This window comes from Schistocerca nitens, chromosome 2 (genome assembly GCF_023898315.1).
Source record: "Schistocerca nitens isolate TAMUIC-IGC-003100 chromosome 2, iqSchNite1.1, whole genome shotgun sequence".
In the NCBI taxonomy this organism is placed as follows: domain Eukaryota; kingdom Metazoa; phylum Arthropoda; class Insecta; order Orthoptera; family Acrididae; genus Schistocerca; species Schistocerca nitens.
This window is the reverse complement of record NC_064615.1, coordinates 141,014,294-141,035,524: the sequence shown is the minus strand read 5'-3', so window position 1 is coordinate 141,035,524 and position 21,231 is coordinate 141,014,294. Positions and strand designations below refer to the sequence as shown.

The 21,231-nt window shown below is 41.8% G+C and overlaps 1 protein-coding gene across 1 annotated transcript in view; it reads right to left on the bottom strand.

The window, feature by feature from the left end:
* LOC126234302 (EF-hand domain-containing family member C2-like) overlaps positions 1-21,231 on the bottom strand; it is a 240,230-nt gene that overhangs the window by 68,387 nt on the left and 150,612 nt on the right. Inside the window, exons 8-9 of the mRNA XM_049942988.1 lie at positions 13,814-13,950; positions 13,505-13,701 (exon numbers count right to left, since the gene is read on the bottom strand). Coding sequence (XP_049798945.1) covers positions 13,505-13,701; positions 13,814-13,950 — 334 coding nt within the window. The remainder of the gene's footprint in view (positions 1-13,504; positions 13,702-13,813; positions 13,951-21,231) is intronic.

Below are 21,231 nucleotides of genomic sequence, written 5' to 3'. Positions count from 1 at the left end.
TGTCACAAGGTTTAAATGAACTTCCTCCGCATCGTTTTCAGGCGGAGTGTCGGGTTTATATCCAGTTCATTCCTTTAAGTCTCTGGTACGACATGTTGCGACCAGCGGTGGGGAACTGGGCCAGACATCGGTGCCGCCTGCCTATTCTGCATGCTGCCTCCGGCGCTTTCACATCGGAGCGTTCCTGACGTAATTCTGCTAACATCACATCCAGTGGATCTCAGCTGCAAACCGCTGCCTCAGCTCACAAGATTGTCAGGTATTCTTATTGCTGCTGTCAATTTGATGACAGAATTCCGGAAACTGTTGACTCAGCACAACACTGGAAAACAAACGTCCTTCGTTGTTGCTATGCCCTCCACTCCAGATTTGTCAATTTGGCCAACTCAGACGCTTCTCACATGTTCCTAGAAGTGCTGCGAGATGCATCACTGGGTCTGGCCGATGCACTGCTTGCACACCCTCGAAACTGATTCTGTGGACACCTGGTATCTGCAACGACAGTTGGGCTTTAACAGACCCAAGCACGCTCTTTGTTCTAACTATACTTCGTTGTAATTGCTGATGGAGCTGTCTGATAGATAACTAATCTTCTTAATGATACTAAGCCCTAAAAGATTTTCATACTTCACCCCAAATTTTACGTTTTTGACAATTAGCATTCGATAAAAAATTCCTCAAGCAGAATTGTTTAAGGTGCCAGTAGGCTTTCGATCTATTCCGCAGTAGTAAACACACCTTCTGCAGTTACTTAATTTACCTTAATTAACGCTACTTATATTTCTTAAAAAATTTTGGAGAACATCGTTGTCCCTGACTGAGTTCATCTTGATTCTTCACATTTCTTACTGTTATTTTGGTGATAGGTTCTTGCTTGTCAGTCATCCAACACCTCTCACAACATTTGCAATTCGGTTCTGCAACATGTATCTACACTGAAGAGCCAACGAAACTGATACACCTGCCTAATATCGTGTAGGGCCCCCTCGAGCATGCAGAAATACCACAACACGACAGGGCATGGACTTGACTAAAGTCTGAAACAGTGCTAGAGGGAACTGGAGCCATGAATCGTGCAGGGCTGGCCATAAATCCGTAAGAGTACGACGGGGTGTAGATCTCTTCTGAACAGCACGTTGAAAGACATCCCAGATATGCTCAATAATGTTCATGTCTGGGGAGTTGGTGGCCAGCGGAAGTGTTTAAACTCAGAAGAGTGTTCCTGGAGCCACTCTGTAGCAATTCTGGACGTGTGGGGTGTCACATTATCCTGCCAGAATTGCCCAAGTCTGTCGGAATGCTCAATGGACATGAATGGATGCAGGTGATCAGACAGGGTGCTTATGTACATGTCACCTGACAAAGTCGTATCTAGACGTATCAGAGGTCCCATATCACTCCAACCGCACACGCCCCACACCATTACAGAGCCTTCACCAGCTTGAACAGTCCCCTGCTGACATGCAGGGTCCATGGATTCATAGATTGTCCCCACACCCATACACGTCCAACCGCTCGATACAATTTGAAACGAGACTCGTCCGCCCAGGTAACATATTTCTTCATCAACAGTCTCAAGTCGGTGTTGATGGGCCCATGCGAGGCATAATGATTTGTGTCGTGCAGTCATCAAGGGTACAGGAGTGGGCCTTTGGCTCCGAAAGCCCTTGTCGATGATGTTTCGTTGAATGGTTTTGGGAAACTTGTGGTAAGTTCCTATGGGACCAAACTGCTAAGGTCATCGGTCCCTAGGCTTACACACTACTTAATCGAACTTAGACTAACTTACGCTAACGACACCACACACACCCATGCCCGACGGAGGACTCGAACCTCCGACGGGAGTAGCCGCGCGAGCCGTGGCAAGGTGCCTGAGACCGCACGGCTTCCCCGTGAATGGTTCACACGCTGACTCTTGTTGACGGTCCAGGATTGAAATATGCGGCAATTTGCAGAAGGGTTGCAGTTCTACCACGTTGAATGATTCTCTTCAGTCGTTGTTGGTCCTGTTCTTGTAGGATATTTTCTCGGCCACAGCAATGTTGGAGATCTGAAGTTTTACCGGATTATTCATCATTTTGATTTACAGCTCCTTGTACTGGCCGTGTTTGCAGTTAAAATTGTTGGATGTGAGGTCCACCAGTTATGCAAAACACCGTTTTTTCTCAGTACCCAAACATGTTTCTGCACCCCTGTGCCATCATCAGTGGGTTTTCGTTTTTATTTGTTCTGCAATGTGAACATTTTTGTTAAATGATTATAAAATTATGTGCATCTTTAGTTCAAACAACAGATCGTTCCTTTTTGTAAATACCTTTACATTTGGCGTGCATGAATTTTCTGGATCACTTGTGTGTTAACTACTACAGGTAGCTTGTCATGTGCAACCAAACGATGTTGATGAGAAAGTTTTTTGCTGGGAGTTGACCTATCTTCTAGAATGTAATTTAGTTTGTCGCGGTGTTTTCGCGCCTATATTCGTTTTTACTTACGTTTTCGTGTGACAAGCACTTCATTCTCCGCATCCTGCTGAGATGTTGTGATGCACACGTAACTATAACAAGTATTTTCCACAAATAACGTAGTAAAATACTTTTTACTTTACCAAAACAGAGTGTGATTGTGGTTTGTAGTGTGTCCCAGCTCAGTCAGTGTTCATTGTTCACCAGTGAGTTCGGCGCCAAATTTGAACTTTGTTTGCATTTTGTCATTGTGTGTGTGTGTGTTTTCTGTGCGCATCTTAGCAGTGTGTGTTGCCTTTTATGTGGTATTCCTTTTGTGTGTAAATGGTGCATCTTTGCAGATTTTAGTGTATCTTTACGCGCGACGCGCTTGTGTGTGTGTGCGTGTGTGTGTGTGCATGTATATAGACTTTATCTGTTTGTGCTGTTTTTATTTGTAAAGTTACTTTAATGTGTTAAATAGTGCGCCTTTGCAGAGTGTAGTGTATACGTTTAAGACCTGTTTTCCTTCTGCTATTGCCTTCTGTATATGAAAGATTTCCTCAATGGTCAGTTTGGTGTATAGGCTGTGGCTGGGTTTTAGTATTCTTAAGTCTGTTTCTATTGTGGTTGGGTGGTGATCGTTGGTTACAAGGTGGTCAGCAAATGTGCTATGGGAGCTATTGCTTTTTAAAGCATCCCTAGCTGGTGGCTCTGCTCACTCCAAGCACAGGTGCAGTCAAGAGCCGTCTCTCGTAGCGTTTTCTTCATGGGAACCCAACGCTCACTCGGAAATTCTTTATAAATAAATAACAATACCACCCCACCCCCCTATGAACTATACACCTTGCCGTTGGTGGGGAGGCTTCATGTCTCAGCGATACAAATGAACCGGTATCTGTTGAGAGGCCATAGAAGCATTTGGTTCCTGGAGAGGGGAAGCGGCCTTTTCAGTAGTTGCAGGGTCAACAGTCTTGATGACTGACTGATCTGGCTTTGTAACATCAACCAAAATGACCTTGCTGTGCTCGTACTGCGAATGGCTGAAAGCAAGGCGAAACTACTGCATGGTTAAATGATGATGGTATCCTTTTGGGTACCTCTTGGGCAAAGTATTCTGGAGGTAAAATAATCCGCCTTTCAGATCTCCATGCTGCGACTACTCAGGAGGACGTCGTTATTAGGAGAAACAAAACTGGCGTTCTATGGATTGGAGTGTGGAATGTCAGATCACTTAATCGGTCAGGTAGCTTACAAAATTTTAAAAAGGGAATGAATATATATATATATATATATATATATATATATATATATATATATATATATATATATATATATATATATAGGGTGAGTCACCTAACATTACCGCTGGGTATATTTCGTAAACCACATCACATACTGACGAATCAATTCCACAGGCCGAACGTGAGGAGAGGGGCTAGTTTATTTAATACAAACCATACAAAAATGCACGGAAGTATGTTTTTTAACACAAACCTACGTTTTTTTAAATGGAACAACGTTAGTTTTGTTAGCACATCTGAACATATAAACAAATAAGTAATCAGTGCCGTTTGTTGCATTGTAAAATGTTAATTACATCCGGAGATATTGTAACCTAAAGTTGACGCTTGAGTACCACTCCTCCGCTGTTCGATCGTGTGTATCGGAGAGCACAGAATTACGTAGGGATCCAAGGGGAGCGGTGATGGACCTTAGGTACAGAAGAGACTGGAACAGCACATTACGTCCACATGCTAACACCTTTTTATTGGTCTTTTTCACTGACGCACATGTACATTACCATGAGGGGTGAGGTACACGTACACACGTGGTTTCCGTTTTCAATTACGGAGTGGAATAGAGTGTGTCCCGACATGTCAGGCCAATAGATGTTCAATGTGGTGGCCATCATTTGCTGCACACAATTGCAATCTCTGGCGTAATGAATGTCATACACGCCGCAGTACATCTGGTGTAATGTCGCCGCAGGCTGCCACAATACGTTGTTTCATATCCTCTGGGGTTGTAGGCACATCACGGTACACATTCTCCTTTAACGTACCCCACAGAAAGAAGTCCAGAGGTGTAAGATCAGCAGAACGGGCTGGCCAATTTATGCGTCCTCCACGTCCTATGAAACACCCGTCGAACATCCTGTCAAGAGTCAGCCTAGTGTTAATTGCGGAATGTGCAGGTGCACCATCATGCTGATACCACAAACGTCGACGCGTTTCCAGTGGGACATTTTCGAGCAACGTTGGCAGACCATTCTGTAGGAACGCGATGTATGTTGCAGCTGTTTGGGCCCCTGCAATGAAGTGAAGACCAACGAGCATCTCACTCCTTCCACGAGACACTGAATTTACGATTCGCCTATCTGTGTTTGAGATGGAAAACACGCAGTTGGGTTTAAAATGAGTTTGGGTGTTTATTGCCATAAATGTTCACCTTCTTCAAAGCATCTCTCAGGTGAACATCCACCTCTTTAAAAGGCTTAGCTGAGTTGCCAAACCCTGATCATCTGCGTAAAGAAGACTCGTGGTGCGGTCTCGGAGTGGCTAATCATTAGTATAGATGTTAAAAAGATTAGAGGTAAATACGTTCTCCTGTGGTACACCGTTTTTCAGACGTCACAATCGACTGCCGTTGTTCCTGAAAGTCTACACAGAACTCTTTAAAAAAAAGTTTTTCCATTTCATTGACCTTATTTAACAATGTATGATCATTAACAGCATCATAAACAGCTGTCAGGTAGATGAGAGGAAAACCTGCAATAGTGTGTGTTTCTAACCCATCTTCTATATACTAGACCAGATTAATAATTTGAGATGTACAATTCCTTCCTAGTTTGAAACTTGCTTGTTGATGAATTAACGCTGGCTCCATCATGTGCTACAAGCGATTCAGTAACATTTTTTCAAAGATCTTACATGGATGATGCAATAATGCTATAGTTTCTAGCATCTGTTGGTGTTTTATCTGGTTTCCAGAACGGACATCTCAATAATGGTCTCCAGATTTTTGAAATGTAACGGTTTGTGGGCTGTTTTACAACTTTAGATGGATTGTCGAACCTTTGTGGCAGTTTCCTCTTCATCGTCAGTTGAGGTGGCGTATTTGGGATGTCAAACAGTGTGGGTACTACATTCCACACGAGTTTATTATTGTCTGCGTTCATGGACCGGTTTTGTTCGAAATGTAGCAAACAAAACTTAATATTATTGTAAAGGTAAACTGGGACTTTTTTCATGAGGTCCTCTCGTCTGCTGTTAACTAGCCATTTTCTGCTCCTAAAATGAAACACCAATCATTAATACACATGTAGTTTGCAAACGAATCCTGACAATACAGTTTAGTAACATGATGGTATATACGTCTCGGGGTCCTTATGAAACCTAAAAAAAAAAAGACAGCTGTAGTGTCTTCTTCCTGTTATTGCTACAATTTTATTGCGTTACAAGCGCTCCCACTTGTAAAAACCATTGTAGAAATCAAGATAAACAACTACTATTCGCTTTAACACTAGGACCGCCGAGTGGTCTATTTGACCACTATTTGTATTTTGTATTTTAATCTATGCTGTTGTGAGTTAATGACTTTTCCTAAATGTTTATGTAGATCATATAAATAGTCCAATATTTATTTTATCTTCATCAGTTTTCTTTGAATGACCACTTATACTTAAAACCGCCGAGTGGTCACTTTGAGCACATTACATGTATATTTGAAAACAGATTAATTAAAGATTGTTGTGCGTCACTCCCCGGATTTATTCTTAGCTCTCGTGAACAATGTACTAAATATGTTGGTTAGGCCGGTATTACACTATCAAATTTCTTTGTCAAAGATTTGATCAAAGATGTGATCCAATATTCCGTCCAATATATTTGACAAAGATCTTTGACGTAGCGCTACAAGGGGTATTACACTGTCATCAAATTTTTCGTCAAAGTTCAAGATGGCTGACAACAACTTATTAACCGCAGCAGTTCTACGTACTCCAATTGCATTGTGTGCACATGCGCAAAAGAAGTGGGGGGAAAAAATGGAACCATACATACGAGGTTGACAGTCTTAAAAGTCCTGCGATTACAACTTGATAATAAATTCAGTTGGGAGGAGCACACCACAGAACTGCAGAAACGCCTTAACAAATCTGTATTTGCAATTCGAGTGTTAGCAGACATAGGCAACATAAAAATGAAAAAGCTTGCATACTTTCATTCCATAATGTCATATGGGATAATATTTTGGGGTAAATCTTGAAGTCAAACAAAAGTTTTCAAGGTCCAAAAGCGTGTAATACGTATTATTTGTGGAGTAAATTCACGGACCTCCTGCAGAAACCTCTTCAAAGAACTGGGTATACTAACTACTGCCTCTCAGTATATTTACTTCTTAATAAAATTTGTCGTAAATAATATATCTCTTTTTCCAACAAACAACTCAGTTCATACATACAATACCAGGAACAAATATGATCTGCACAAGGATTTAAAAGCACTTACTTTAGTTCAAAAAGGGGTCCACTACTCAGGAACACTCATCTTCAATAATTTGCCACGAAACATAAAAAATTTAGTTAGAAATAAAGATCAGTTTAAAAGGAGCCTGAAAGACTTACTACTGGCCAACTCCTTCTACTCCATTGGCGAAATTTTTAATAGAAACAAATGATGTATTGTATTTATTCATACTATTAGTATTTTTATTTCAGCTTAAAAAAAATCGACATGTTCCACATCCACGAGGATCTCCTCAGCACGGATCTATGGAACGAAAAACTAATCTAATCTGGGTGAAGCCGTGGGTTTTACGACGATACGATAAAAGCATTCAACAAAACTTGTTACGTGAGCTTACAGTGGAAGACGTCAAGTCGTACATCAATTACTTAAGAATGGATGAGCATACATTTCTGTATGTGCTCAATGAAGTGTATCCTCATATCACAAAGCACAATTTTCACTTAAGAACTGCTACATCTTCAGAAGACAGGCTCACTATAACACTCCGATTCCTTGCTACAGGAGAGGGTTATGTTATGTTAGGTTAGGTTAGGTCAGGTTAGGTCTCCAATCTTCTTTATCTATTTTTGTATTCAGGGTGCCTCACGTTGTAAAGCGCCTCATCAGCTTCAGACATCTCTATTAATTCTGTAGTTGTCGGCACACACCAATTGTATTTTCCGGCAATGGTTATAAAAACACTACAGACGACAGAACGCTGCAGCGATGCTAGCGCTCCGCGTGGTAACATATCGCATTGCAGTGAACAGAAGACAAGCGATTTCTTTGATCAAATATACGGCCTCGGCATAGATTTGATCAAATATTGGACGACATTTGTCAAAGATCCCTATTACACTATCAAATATCTTTGACAAAGATATTGGACAAAGATATTGGACAAAGAAATTTGATAGTGTAATACCGGCCTTACTGGAGTTTATTCGCATTGTTTGAATTTAAAAGCTCAACAATGCAATATGTAATTTATTGTTTGCTATTGGGTTTTGCATAAACAAAAATGATTATTTGAGTACTGGTCTCAGAGCAGTAGACGTGGCTCAGATGTCACAGCGATACAAACCACGGCCACGACCACTTTCAGAAGAAGAAATTGTCACACTTTTGTATGAATCAGATGCTGAAAATGATCCTGAAGTTGAGGACCTTGTGGAAGATTCTACAGATGAAGATTACCAGCCTGTAGCTAATGTGGAGAGTGACAGCTCCGAGACTGAGATGAAGATAATTTACATTCACTTATATTATTATTGTTATTATTATTATTGTAACTATATGAATAATGATCACTATTATAATAGAGCTGACACTTTTACTGCTACTTCTGTTACTGCTATTTTATTTTGTGGTATGTTATCTTTATAATGAGTCGAAGCTTTCTAATTGTCTCTTTCCTCACGCAGTTGCTCAACCAGGACCAAGCAGTAATATAAACAATGCTAGAGAAGGACCTACCCTGGGTAAAAAAAGGAACTGCACCTCCTGTAAGTGGACTAATACAGAATCGACGTAGAAGAGGAGAACGAAGTGAGGGTTCACTTCCAGAACCTGGCTCAGAACTCCTGGGGAAGGACGGGATCACGGAGTGGACTGTAGCAGACTTCGGTGTTACTACTCCAGGTAGGATAGGTCAACAGATTATGTTGAAAGAAACACGGGGACCTACTCCACACGCAAAGCGGCACGTCTCAAATGATAATGTTTCGGAGGGCCTGGCGCCTTTTAGTTGATCAATCAATGTGGAAACACATAAAGAAATGCACAGAAGCAGAGGCACAACGGCTTCTTGGAAATGATTCCTGGAGTTTGCAATCAGAAGAATTAGATGCATTTGTTGCTTTATTATATGTTCGTGGTGCACTAGGTGCCAGATATATTGAAGTAGATGAGTTGTGGTCGAAATAGTGGGGAGCCCCATTTTTCTCTGACACAATGAGCAGAAGCAGTTTCCGAGAAATTTTGAAATATCTGCGTTTTGATGAAAAAAATACACGGTCGGAAAGTTTGAAAAGTGACAAATTTGCACTTATATCAAGTACTTGGAACCATTTTATAGGAAACTGTCAGCTGAATTACATACCAGGATCAAATTATACTGTGAACGAACAACTTTTCCCCAGCAGAACCAGGCGTCCGTATTTCCAATATATTCCGAATAAACCTGATAAATTCGGAATCAAATCCTGGCTTCTAGCGGATGTAGAAACAAAATATATTTGTAATGGGTTCCATTATGTAGGAAAGAACGAACAGAGGGCACCTAATGGGAAACTTCCAGAACAAGTAGTAATGAAGTTGGTAGCTCCATATCGCAATAAGGGGCGAAATGTGACTACTAATAATTTTTTCACTATGGTCACACTTGGGGAGATACTGGAAAAAGAGAAAACTAGTCTTGTCAGCACTATCAACCGTGCAAGAAAAGAAATTCCGAACACTATAAAAAAAATTAAAACTCCTCTTTATATGTCTGTTCTCTTGAAAAGGGAAGGTGCTACTCTGACTGTTTACCAAGGGCTTCAAAAAAATGGTTCAAATGGCTCTGAGCACTAGGGACTTAACTGCTGAGGTCATCAGTCCCCTAGAACTTAGAACGACTTAAACCTAACTAACCTAAGAACATCACACACATCCACACCCGAGGCAGGATTCGAACCTGCGACCGTAGCGGTCACGCGGTTCCAGACTGAAGCGCCTAGAACCGCTCGGCCACACCGGCCGGCGTTTACCAAGGGAAAAAGAACAAAAATGTTCTTCTGTAGAGCACCATGCACACAGATGTTGAAATACAAAATAATTCGAAACACCTTCCCGAAACAGTGAGCTTCTTCAATAGCACAAAATTTGCTGTAGATGTCTTGGACCAGATGACGAGGAAATATTCTGTCCGCTCTGGTACTCGTCGATGGCCTGTACACGTATTTCACAATATCCATGATTTAGCAGCCATCAACGCATGGATCATTTTCAAGCTAGTGACAGGGATCAAAATAAGTAGGAGGAATTTCATCTTAAATCTAGCAGAAGAATTACGTAGAGCCTATATGGAAACCAGAAATCAGGAAAGGATACCAAGGGATGGAAAAGAAAAGGAAGAAAAGGACGATGGTGATGAAGAAAGAGAAGAAGCGGAAATTCCTGCGAAAGTAAGAAAAATATGCCAAACGAGGAAATGCAGAAACAAGACAAATGAAGTGTGCAGTAAATGCAAGAGATATGTTTGTGGGCCGTGTACATATAAAGTAATAAAGACAGTAGTTTGTAATGCTTGTAAGTAGGATTAGGTACTATACATGGTCATATTTTATGATTGGTCTTTCTCTTAACATATTCATGGGTACTTAGTTTCTCCAGTAAGATTAATTTCTATTAATTTTAAAACTACTGCAATACAATTAGTATGGTTGCAGATAAATATTGTGAACTATGTTTTTAAATAATAGTAATATTATGTTCCCATTGTTGTTGTAAAACACAATGGAACAGTTATTAAACGTAATTCAAGTGATACATTGTTATCAAGGTCATTAATATTTACATTAAACAGAACAGCATGTACTTACAAAGAAAGTGGTCACTTTGACCACATCGGCGGTTCTAAGTATAGTACTAGTTCCGGTGGTTCTAGTGTTGACGATCGCACCGACCTCAACAGTTTAACTTACTGGCCGCTTGGGGCGCTGCTGGCGCGCTAGGCAAGAAAATCGAGGCGAAGTGTCACGCCACTATAACAGACTGATGAATATCAAATAAAAGTTTCTTATCTGCACAAATTTTGAATCCCTGCGATATGGATTTCCAGTTCTCATTGTTACACAACAAACTCTTACAATCAACAGCCATGCTATGACGTCAAAGCAGGCACTGAGGAGTTAATCTTAGCAATCACCAGCAGATTGCAGCACGAACTATAATTATTCACTTCTGTTCCATATCGCCAAGGGCGAGCATACCCGAGGCATCTGGGGGTCTCCCCCTCCCCCCCCCCCCACCTCCCACTTTGCTCTCAGTGAACGTCTTGCAAAATATTAAAAATACTCGATACCTCCAAGTCGAGCTACCCCCTCTTCCGCCTCCACCCTCCTACAGATTATCGTATGGGCGCCGTAGCATATCACTCTACCTGTTTCTAGCATTTATGATCAGTTTTAGCCATTTAGGAATGTAATAAATAATGTGAAACGTGCTAACCGCGAACTAATACGTAAATATGCCCCTGTTAACATCAACAGCGCAACAGTGAGAAACGACGTTACTGAATAGTTGTTCAACCAACATCCAACTATACTGGAGTAGCAGAATACGTTTTCTATGTGGCATAATACAAGTCACGTCTGTGTTTTCCAAGCTTATTACCTCCATGTCATATATGTTTATACCGATCAGCGAAACGCAAAAAAAGCCAAAAGCTCAGGCAGCTAACTTACAATGTTGAAGGCGGAATGATGAATATTTCAGGAAATCGAAGAGCGAAAAGTTTCGTTTTTAAAAATTTATATATACTTAGAGTCAGTTTCGAATGGATGTACAGCAACATATACGGGAATTTAGGCGTAAAAGAAATTTATGAAAAGTAATCAGCAACAATTTACCTTAGTTTTTAAAGCATCCGATACAAAGTTTAGTGTTATTGTCGGCTCTCTATGCATTATTAAGTGCAATTCTCCTGATGAGATTCTGTCGTATCATTATGAGGATGGTATCGTAAAGCCAAATTTAGCACTGACATAGAGAAGACACGTCCACCTAGCACAAGGAGTGAAGAAAGTAAGGTAGCGCTTGGTATACCTAAATAATTCCCAGTTTTTATTCACTGGTTTAGCATGACAAATCATTTCATGAACAGTTTGTTTGCCGTATACCAGTTAACACCTATCGGCATGCGCTGGACAGATTCTGAACTTTACTTTACGTCATTTGTAAGTTGAGCTGACATAATATTGAAGCCGGCCGGAGTGGCCGTGCGGTTCTAGGCGCTACAGTCTGGAACCGCGTGACCGCTACGGTCGCAGGTTCGAATCCTGCCTCGGGCATGGATGTGTGTGATGTCCTTAGGTTAGTTAGGTTTAAGTAGTTCTAAGTTCTAGGGGACTGATGACCACAGCAGTTAAGTCCCATAGTGCTCAGAGCCATTTACACCATTTGAACCATAATATTGAAGTTTTTAAAGAAAATGTTTCTGCCTTTTTCCACTGAAGTTTCTAAAAATAGTCCATGTAGGGTCGAAATGAGACACGAATAAAAACTTGTTCTGTGATTGTGCCTAGAAGTAAGAATAATAAGTTAATATATGTAGTGTCTGTTCTTTCGGACATGTCCGAAAGAACACACCATTTTCATCCACCAGCCAGTGAATAACGTAACATAATGTCGGCTCTTGTGGCAAATGAATAGGGCGATCCATAGGTGATTTATTAGCTGACCTAGACGCTGAAAGTTCATGCCCAGCCATGAGTCCAAGGGAACTTTTGCAATGGTTCAACTCGGTTTGCTGAATTAATCCGCACATGGACTGTGATAGACGACTCGGCAAGACATAACACCTTCGTATTCGACTGTCGATATCAGAAAACCACACATTTACAGACAAGCGATGCTGAAAAAAGTGCCTCTATACTGTATGTTACTTTCGTTGTGTCATCGATATGCTGTCAATGTGAAAATGGGTTCATCAGCAAACAGTAGTAACTGAATGACTGTTAGCTATTATGCATGCCTGGTATTGGGCGTGACGGCGCTGCAGAGTGAAGCTGTTTCAGCCACTGACATAAAAAATACCAGTCACGTATTTTTTAATTCCAGTTACTTGCTTCATGATGTGTGTTCCCGCCACATCAAGTAAAATAACACACAATATCCACCGCCATCGTTCAAAGTGAATAAGTTCATGGTACCATAACACGGATTTCTAATCTTCCGCTGAACTATAGACTGAGTATAAAATGCATACCTTTTTAGGAAAATAAAAAATACTACTTCGTACACACAATGACAAGTAACTGTTACGAACATAATAAATTTATGATTCAACTTTGATTTTCTCAGTTAGTACAGTTGATTGAATGACTGCCATTAGCGCGCAAGTTGTTCTGATTACGGCAAACTCCTGGTTGAGTCAGTTTTTACCTCGAATTAGGTGTGACGCTTGCTCATTAATTAAAGGCGTTTTCTTGGGCATATCTCAGGCAGAGGATGGTCTCGACTACACATCAACTACAGCTAATGGTAAACAAGAAAACGAATGTAACTCAGACTCGGTTGTAGCAATTACAGATTTAACAGTGACGATTACTCAGTAGAACGGTGATTAATTGGAATAACAGTCTTACCCTCATGGTAAGTTTATGTTATGGACTTGACTGAGAGCTGTACAAGCACAATAACCTATAATATACAGTTTAGCTGTGGACAAACCGAGTTCCACGTTCCACGTTCTATAAATGTCAGATTTATTTTTTAGCTCCATATCTGTTGAGATCAAAGACAGAAATAAAACGAACGAAAGCTACATAATTATCAGCAATCACTAACCTCGTTAGAATTAATCTCCATATATCGCAGAGCATATTCGTCGGCGGCGACTAGTCGGAAAAGAAATTCGTGGATATTGAGAACGTTCCCAACGAACAAATCCTGGGTAGTGTAGGCGTCTGGTTCTTTATTTGTAAAAAAATCTTGCCCAGGTTTGTACATCTTGTCACGTGCATAAAACATACCTCCCTTAAAACCTGCCAAAAATTAAACAATGACTTAAAATTAAACATTACTCAAATGTTATGTTGTAAATGTATTGTACAGTAACATAGCGTCTGTAGCATGAGGCTTTGTTTTGTCACTCACCAGTCTGTTGGGCTTCAAATACCGACATTGTGTCATCAGATAAAAAATAACTGATGATGAATATTCGTCCTCGGTTTTCTGGTATTTTGCTGATCATTTCGGCTTTGAATCTCAGCACGAAGCTATCAAGTCCCTGCCTGTAGAAGACGTAATTATCATAGAACATGAGAGAGGATAAAAAGGAATACAGTATAACATATGGCAGCACATAACTGTATAAATGTCATACAGCTAGAAGAATTGGAAATGAAGCGCTGTTTCTGTCGTCACTTCTACTGCGATCGAACTGTTTGTCGTTGTTGAGAACAACTGCTATCTTCTTGCGGCAGAGGCTAATAATCTAAATGACAATACTTAGAAGATTCTACAGGAGCACTTCACTGCCTGTCGCTATGTCTGTTCCATCGTCACCATATGTGTATCTGGTGTGATTCATTTGTGCGTTACCAAAGCTAACGTATATTTGACAGAAATCATTCCAATATGCGCTTATAGTATTCTGAATCTCCTAATTACCTATGTTATTATTTTGACTAGTATTTTACTTCAAATGCCCCAAGAGATGCAGTCAAGTACACAGCAATAGGCTATACTAAATATGTGTTTCATGAGTACACATTAATGTTTAAATTAACACGTATAGTGTTGCATATCGAGCGTTTTGACTCCTAAAAATGCATGTCTATTGTTTCTGTATTATCCAGGATATGTGATTCAAATAATGTTATACTCTCATGGTTAATGGTTTGTAGTACTGTAACATCCAAAAGATTCCAGATTATGAAAATAAATAGAAACTAATTCTTGTTTCTATTTACTCCTGAGGAGCGATGTGGCTAGTTTATATGTGGTTTTTAATGTATTTTTGGCGCTTAAGAATAGCCACTGACTTCATTATTTTGATACTGTTACCTAATACAATTATCGAAAAAATAAAAACTGCCCTATAATACATCTTCTTTTATTTCAGTTTTTTTCTAGCTTTTTCGAGTAGACAGATTTAGCTTATTTTGTTTTGGATCGACAGGCAAGTAGCCAAAGTGGGTTCAATTAAATAGACTTGCACCAGGCGACCGGTCTACCTGACGCGAGACACTAGCCACACAAACAGGCCACATCATTTCGTGTTGGAGAGTTGGCAGCACTGCAACTCTGCTCTAGCAAAGATCTTTGACTCAGTCAGCTCTAGGCTTCTGTCGTTTGTGTGTGTGTTTTGCACTTAACTCCACCTGCTTATAAAGTGTAGATATTTGGTATTTGCGGACTCCATCATTTCCTCGAGAATATCGCCACTTAAGTCTACACTACCTTCCTGACCTCTCATCGAACGGCTCTGTCACCTACGAGCTATTTTATGTTCTTCGACTCATCTTGTTCGTAACAACAATGGAGTCATCACACGGCTTTACAGCTGAAGACTAGCAACTGCAAACAGTGACTTATTCGGTGTTGAGTTCAGTGCTTTGCAACAACAGCGAAAACTCGTGCCGTCAGTTAAACGTCAAAGTGGCATTCTCTCGTGCAGTACCGGTGGTATAACAATGACGTTTTTATATCTGAACAATGTGTATCAGTTGTACCGGTTGCCTGTCTTCTGTGTAACTTTGGAAACGAATGTCACACTTCCACCCTTTCAACAAACTACCACGTACAGATAGGGACCAACATTGTTCGATCACGCTGTGCCTCACATGTCGCGTACGATGTTGCCAAACATGTCTGCATCATGATACGAATCCCATCTGGTCAGGCCATGCACAGACATCCCGAATTGTGCATCCGCACGGCTGCCTGCCCACTACAGCTCGTCTGTCGTTGCTCTCCGTCCAAATACAGTGCTACCTAGACGTCAGCATTTTCACAGTAGCTCTTTGCAGCTTAATTCATCTCTACCAACGTTCCGCTCTCAACAGCCAAAGATGTGATTCACTGTCATGGAGTGCATTTTCCACGATCATGGCATTTCTGGTGATAGTTCAAAGTTTGTCAACTTACTGTGCCATCTCAGGGAGCATGCAGATCTAATTGTTGTTGTTGTTGTGGTCTTCAGTCCTGAGACTGGTTTGATGCAGCTCTCCATGCTACTCTATCCTGTGCAAGCTTCTTCATCTCCCAGTACGTACTGCAGCCTACAGCCTTCTGAATCTGCTTAGTGTATTCATCTCTTGGTCTCCCTCTACGATTTTTACCCTCCACGCTTCCCTCCAATGCTAAATTTGTGATCCCTTGATGCCTCAGAATATGTCCTACCAATCGATCCCTTCTTCTAGTCAAGTTTTGCCACAAATTCCTCTTCTCCTCTATTCTATTCTGTACTTCCTCATTAGTTATGTGATCTACCAATCCCTCTCTTCAGCATTCTTTTGTAGCACCACATTCCGAAAGCTTCTATTCTCTTCTTGTCCAAACTATTTATCGTTCATGTTTCACTTCCATACATGCCTACACTCCATACAAATACTTTCAGAAACGACTTCCTGACACTTAAATCTATACTTGATGTTAACAAATTTCTCTTCTTCAGAAATGCTTTCCTTGCCATTGCCAGTCTACATTTTATATCCTCTCTACTTCGACCATCATCAGTTATTTTGGTTCCCAAATAGCAAAACTCCTTTACTACTTTAAGTGTCACATTTCCTAATCTAATTCCCTCAGCATCACCCAACTTAATGCGACTACATTCCATTATCCTTGTTTTGCTTTTGTTGATGTTCATCTCATACCCTCCTTTCAAGACACTGTCCATTCTGTTCATCTGATCTTCCAAGTCCTTTGCTGTCTCTGACAGAATTACAATGTCATCGGCGAACCACAAAGGTTTTATTTCTTCTCCATAGATTTTAATACCTACTCCGAATTTTTCTTTTGTTTCCTTCACTGCTTGCTCAATATACAGATTAAATAACATTGGGGAGAGGATACAAACCTGTCTCACTCCCTTCCCAACCCCTGCTTCCCTTTCATGTCCCTCGACTCTTATAACTGCCATCTGGTTTCTGTACAAACTGTAAATAGCCTTTAGCTCCCTGTATTTTACCCCTGCCACCTTCAGGATTTGAGAGAGAGTATTCCAGTCAACATTGTCAAAAGCTTTCTCTGAGTCTACAAATGTTAGAAACGTAGGTCTGCCTAATTAGCGTTATTATATTATCACCCCCAGCTATCAGCAAATACGATGCACTGAAGAATGCACTCATTCGACATGTCACCCCAACACAGGAACAGCAAGTGCGTCAAGTTATCTACGTCGAAAATTTAGGCGAAAAAACGCGTTCTCAACTCTGGAGATGTCTCCAACATTTGATCAATACTGCACTCATGCCAGATCACACTTCGTGGACGCTATGGATTGTAAAGATATCTATTGACTTCCAGTATTAGCAATGATCTCGCTTGAGTATGAAACGTTGGAAACGATTAGATTTAGCAGACAGATTTCATGCAGCAATGCATCATCTACAGTGGATTAATTCATCAGACAACAGTGATCAGCCACGCTTTAGCTGGAGGACAGGGAATGACTTACGTCACCAAATAGGTGAACGGTACCGAGAGCTTGCAGAAAATTCTGAAGGTGACATCACTCCCACTCACTCAGGCGACGAGTTTCACCTGGCCAAAAGAAACAGATGGCCAACTGAAAACGATGTGACCATACCATTGCTGGTTTCGCGCCAAAACGTGCTTGAAACCAGCAAATAAATCTTATAAGACATTCTGTTAATACCCAAATCGGAAGAACGATGGTCCCACCAATTCAAGTTGCTTACTACCTTGATATGTTTGTCAATCTAAAGGCACAGCATCTTCATACAGCACTCTACATCCTGGATCGCACCTTCAGTCAATAGTTGCTCAGTGACACGGAGTCTGAGGTGCATATTATTCCATGTTGATCTACCACTAACAGAAAAAGCTTAATCTGCCTTTCAACTTTGTGTGGCAAATGATTCACAAATCATAGTGTATGGAACTTGTCCAACTTGGACTTTGGTTTAGAACACAAGTTCACTTGGGAAGTTTTCACTTCCAGTGCCAATGAACCAGTATTGTAGGGTTACTTTCTAAAGCACTTTCGCCTGCCGGGGTGGCCGTGCGGTTCTAGGCGCTACGGTCTGGAACCGCGCGACCGCTACGGTCGCAGGTTTGAATCCTGCCTCGGGCATGGATGTGTGTGATGTCCTTAGGTTAGTTAGGTTTAAGTAGTTCTAAGTTCAAGGGGACTGATGACCTCAGAAGTTAAGTCCCACACTGCTCAAAGCCATTTGAACTGTTTCTAAAGCACTTTCACATCTCCCTGGATTTGTATTTTGCAACTGTTTTGAATCACAACAGCGGTATCCTGTCACTGGATATCAGCGTTGCACCAGCTGGCACACAACCAACGACTACAGATCTCAGCTCATAAACTATCAGGTCAATTGACACATACAAACACTATTGACAGATACTTCAACACTGCCTGTCATTGGCACTGGAATTACAGCGTACTACCCAGCAATATTTCGACATACCAAACGAAACGCTTCGCCTACACGGGTAAAACGTTGCTATATGTGACAAAACGTGCATATCAGTAGACGAACTTGCTACCACTGGGACATGTCTGGAATAGCTTAAAAATGGCTCTGAGCACTATGGGACTCAACTTCTGAGGTCATTAGTCCCCTAGAACTTAGAACTAGTTAAACCTAACTAACCTAAGGACATCACACACATCCATGCCCGAGGCAGGATTCGAACCTGCGACCGTAGCAGTCGCGCGGTTCCGAACTGAGCGCCTAGAACCGCTAGACCACCATGGCCGGCTGGAATAGCTTACTCAGAAGCAGCAGCATCTCTCTGCTCCTGTCATCGTCAGTGAGTGAGCATTCACACAACATAGGACATCACCAACCCACCTTGTAGTATCACATAGAAAATATTCTACAGTTAACCTAAACGACAATGTAATTACAGAGCTAGTGAACTTACATCAGTTCCGACCTGACGAGATTTCAGACAAACTACCTGACGACCTACAGGTCGTGGAAGTACAAGATGTGCAACGTGTCCACGATTGCACAATCCCAACAGCACTGCCTTTCCTCAGAGGTCAATCTGGATTCCGTCACTTTCACATTTTCTGTAGACGCGTTTCTCACAGTCATTGTAGCTAAAAGTCATCCCCAGCCCCAATTCCGTCATAAGAGCAAACCACATCCACTGCATCGCCCCTATCGCATCCTCACCTCAGCCACCACGACTTTCCAACCACAATCGTCATTCTCGTTTTGGACGACCTCATCAGCTACCACTTCATCTGGTGCAGTACCACCTCTTTTGGCTGCTACCGACCACGCCTGTTCCACCTGTTTATTGCATTTATTGAAGCGAAAAACAGTTCATACACGCATCTGTGTATGCAGCCAGCCACAGCATGGGTGGTCTCGCACACCTGTGCGAAGTTGAGCCACAGCATCCTCCCCTATCCCTCCCTCCCTTATACTCTGCACTCCACAGAGAGGTGAGGGGGGGGGGGGGGGGAGTGAGTGGGGCTCTGTGACGACATGGCAGCGAGTGCTCCAACGAGGAAATTGTTTGGACAGCACTGCAGCTACAGAGTAGCAACAATCTCTGACTTGAAATTAGAATTATATATTAATACCTTCAGCTGCTGACGCGCGCTCTGACTCAGTCAGCTTTAGACTTACGTGCACATGTGTTTTGTGTGTGTATCGATCTGTTTATAAACCATAGATACACTATGTGATCAAAAGTATTCGGACACCTGGATGAAAATGACTTACAAGTTCGTTGCGCCCTCCATCGGTTAATTCAATGTTGTGTTGGCCCACCCTTAGCCTTGATGACAACTTCCACCCTCGGAGGCTTATGTTTGGGAATGGCAGCCCATTCTTCACACAGTGCTGCACTGAGGAGATGTATCGACGTCGGTCGGTGAGGCCTGGCACGAAGTCGCGTTCCAAAACATCCCAAAGGTGTTCTATAGGATTCAGGTCAGGACTCTGTGGAGGCCAGTCCATTACAGGGATGTTATTGTTGTATAACCACTCCGCCACATGCCGTGTATTATGAACAGGTGCTCGATCGTGTTGAAAGATGCAGTCGCCATTCCCGAATTGCTCTTCAACAGTGGGAAGCAAGAAGGTGCTTAAAACATCAATGTAGGCCTGTGCTGTGATAGTGCCACGCAAACTAACAAGGGGTGCAAGTCCCCTCCATGAAAAACACGATCTCACCATAATACCACCGCCTCCGAATTTTACAGTTGTCACTGCACATGCTGTCAGATGACGTTCACCGGGCATTCGCCATATCCACACCGTGTCATCGGATCGCCACACTGTGTACCATGATTCGTCACTCCACACAATGTTTTTCCATTGTTCAATCGTCCAATGTTTACGCTCATTACACCAAGCGAGGCGTCGTTTGGCATTTACCGACGTGATGTGCGGCTTATGAGCAGCCGCTCAACCATGAAATCCAAGTTTTCTCACCTCCCGCCTAACTGTCTTAGTACTTGCAGTGGATCCTGATGCAGTTTGGAATTCCTGTGTGATGGTCTGGATACATGTCTGCCTATTACACATTACGACCATCTTCAACTGTCGGCAGTCTCTGTAAGTCAACAGACGAGATCGGTCTGTACGCTTTTGTGCTGTACATGTCCCTTCACATTTCCACTTCACTATCACATCGGAAACAGTGGACCTAGGGATGTTTAGCAGTGTGGAAATCTCGCGTACAGACGTATGACACAAGTGACACCCAATCACCTGACCACGTTCGAAGTCTTGAGTTCCGCGGATCGCCCCTTTCTGCTCTCTCACGACGTCTAATGACTACTGAGGTCGCTGATATGGAGTACCTGGCGGTAGATGCTAGCACTATGCACCTGATATGAAAAGGTATGTTTTTGGGGGTGTCCGGATATTTTTGATCACATAGTATACTTGGCATTTAAGGTCTCCATCATTCCATCTGCAGTATCGCTACCTGCGATATGTCTGCATAACAAGTTTACAATGGCCAAATGGCGGGACACGCCGTCATAACTGGTGTGAGCAGGATGGTTTATTATACAGTCCAGTGGGAAAATGTTGCAAATTATGTCAGAATAAAAGGTCGTCATGTGTAACGCACACTGACAGAATCAGCCAGTTTACATATGTGAACACTGAGACTATGCTTGCATATCATTTATTCCAAAGTAACATCAGAAGCAGTTACTGTTATGGACTCCATGGAATGAAATGCCTGTTCCACAATAGAAACTGGTACCACGTAACATCCATATGTGAACATAAACATCATATGTCGCTCATGGTACAATCCTGTTAGACAAAGTAGTGCTCATGCTGCGGCAGCCAGCATCTACTGTGTTGTAAAATGTCTAGTAGTTGTACCGG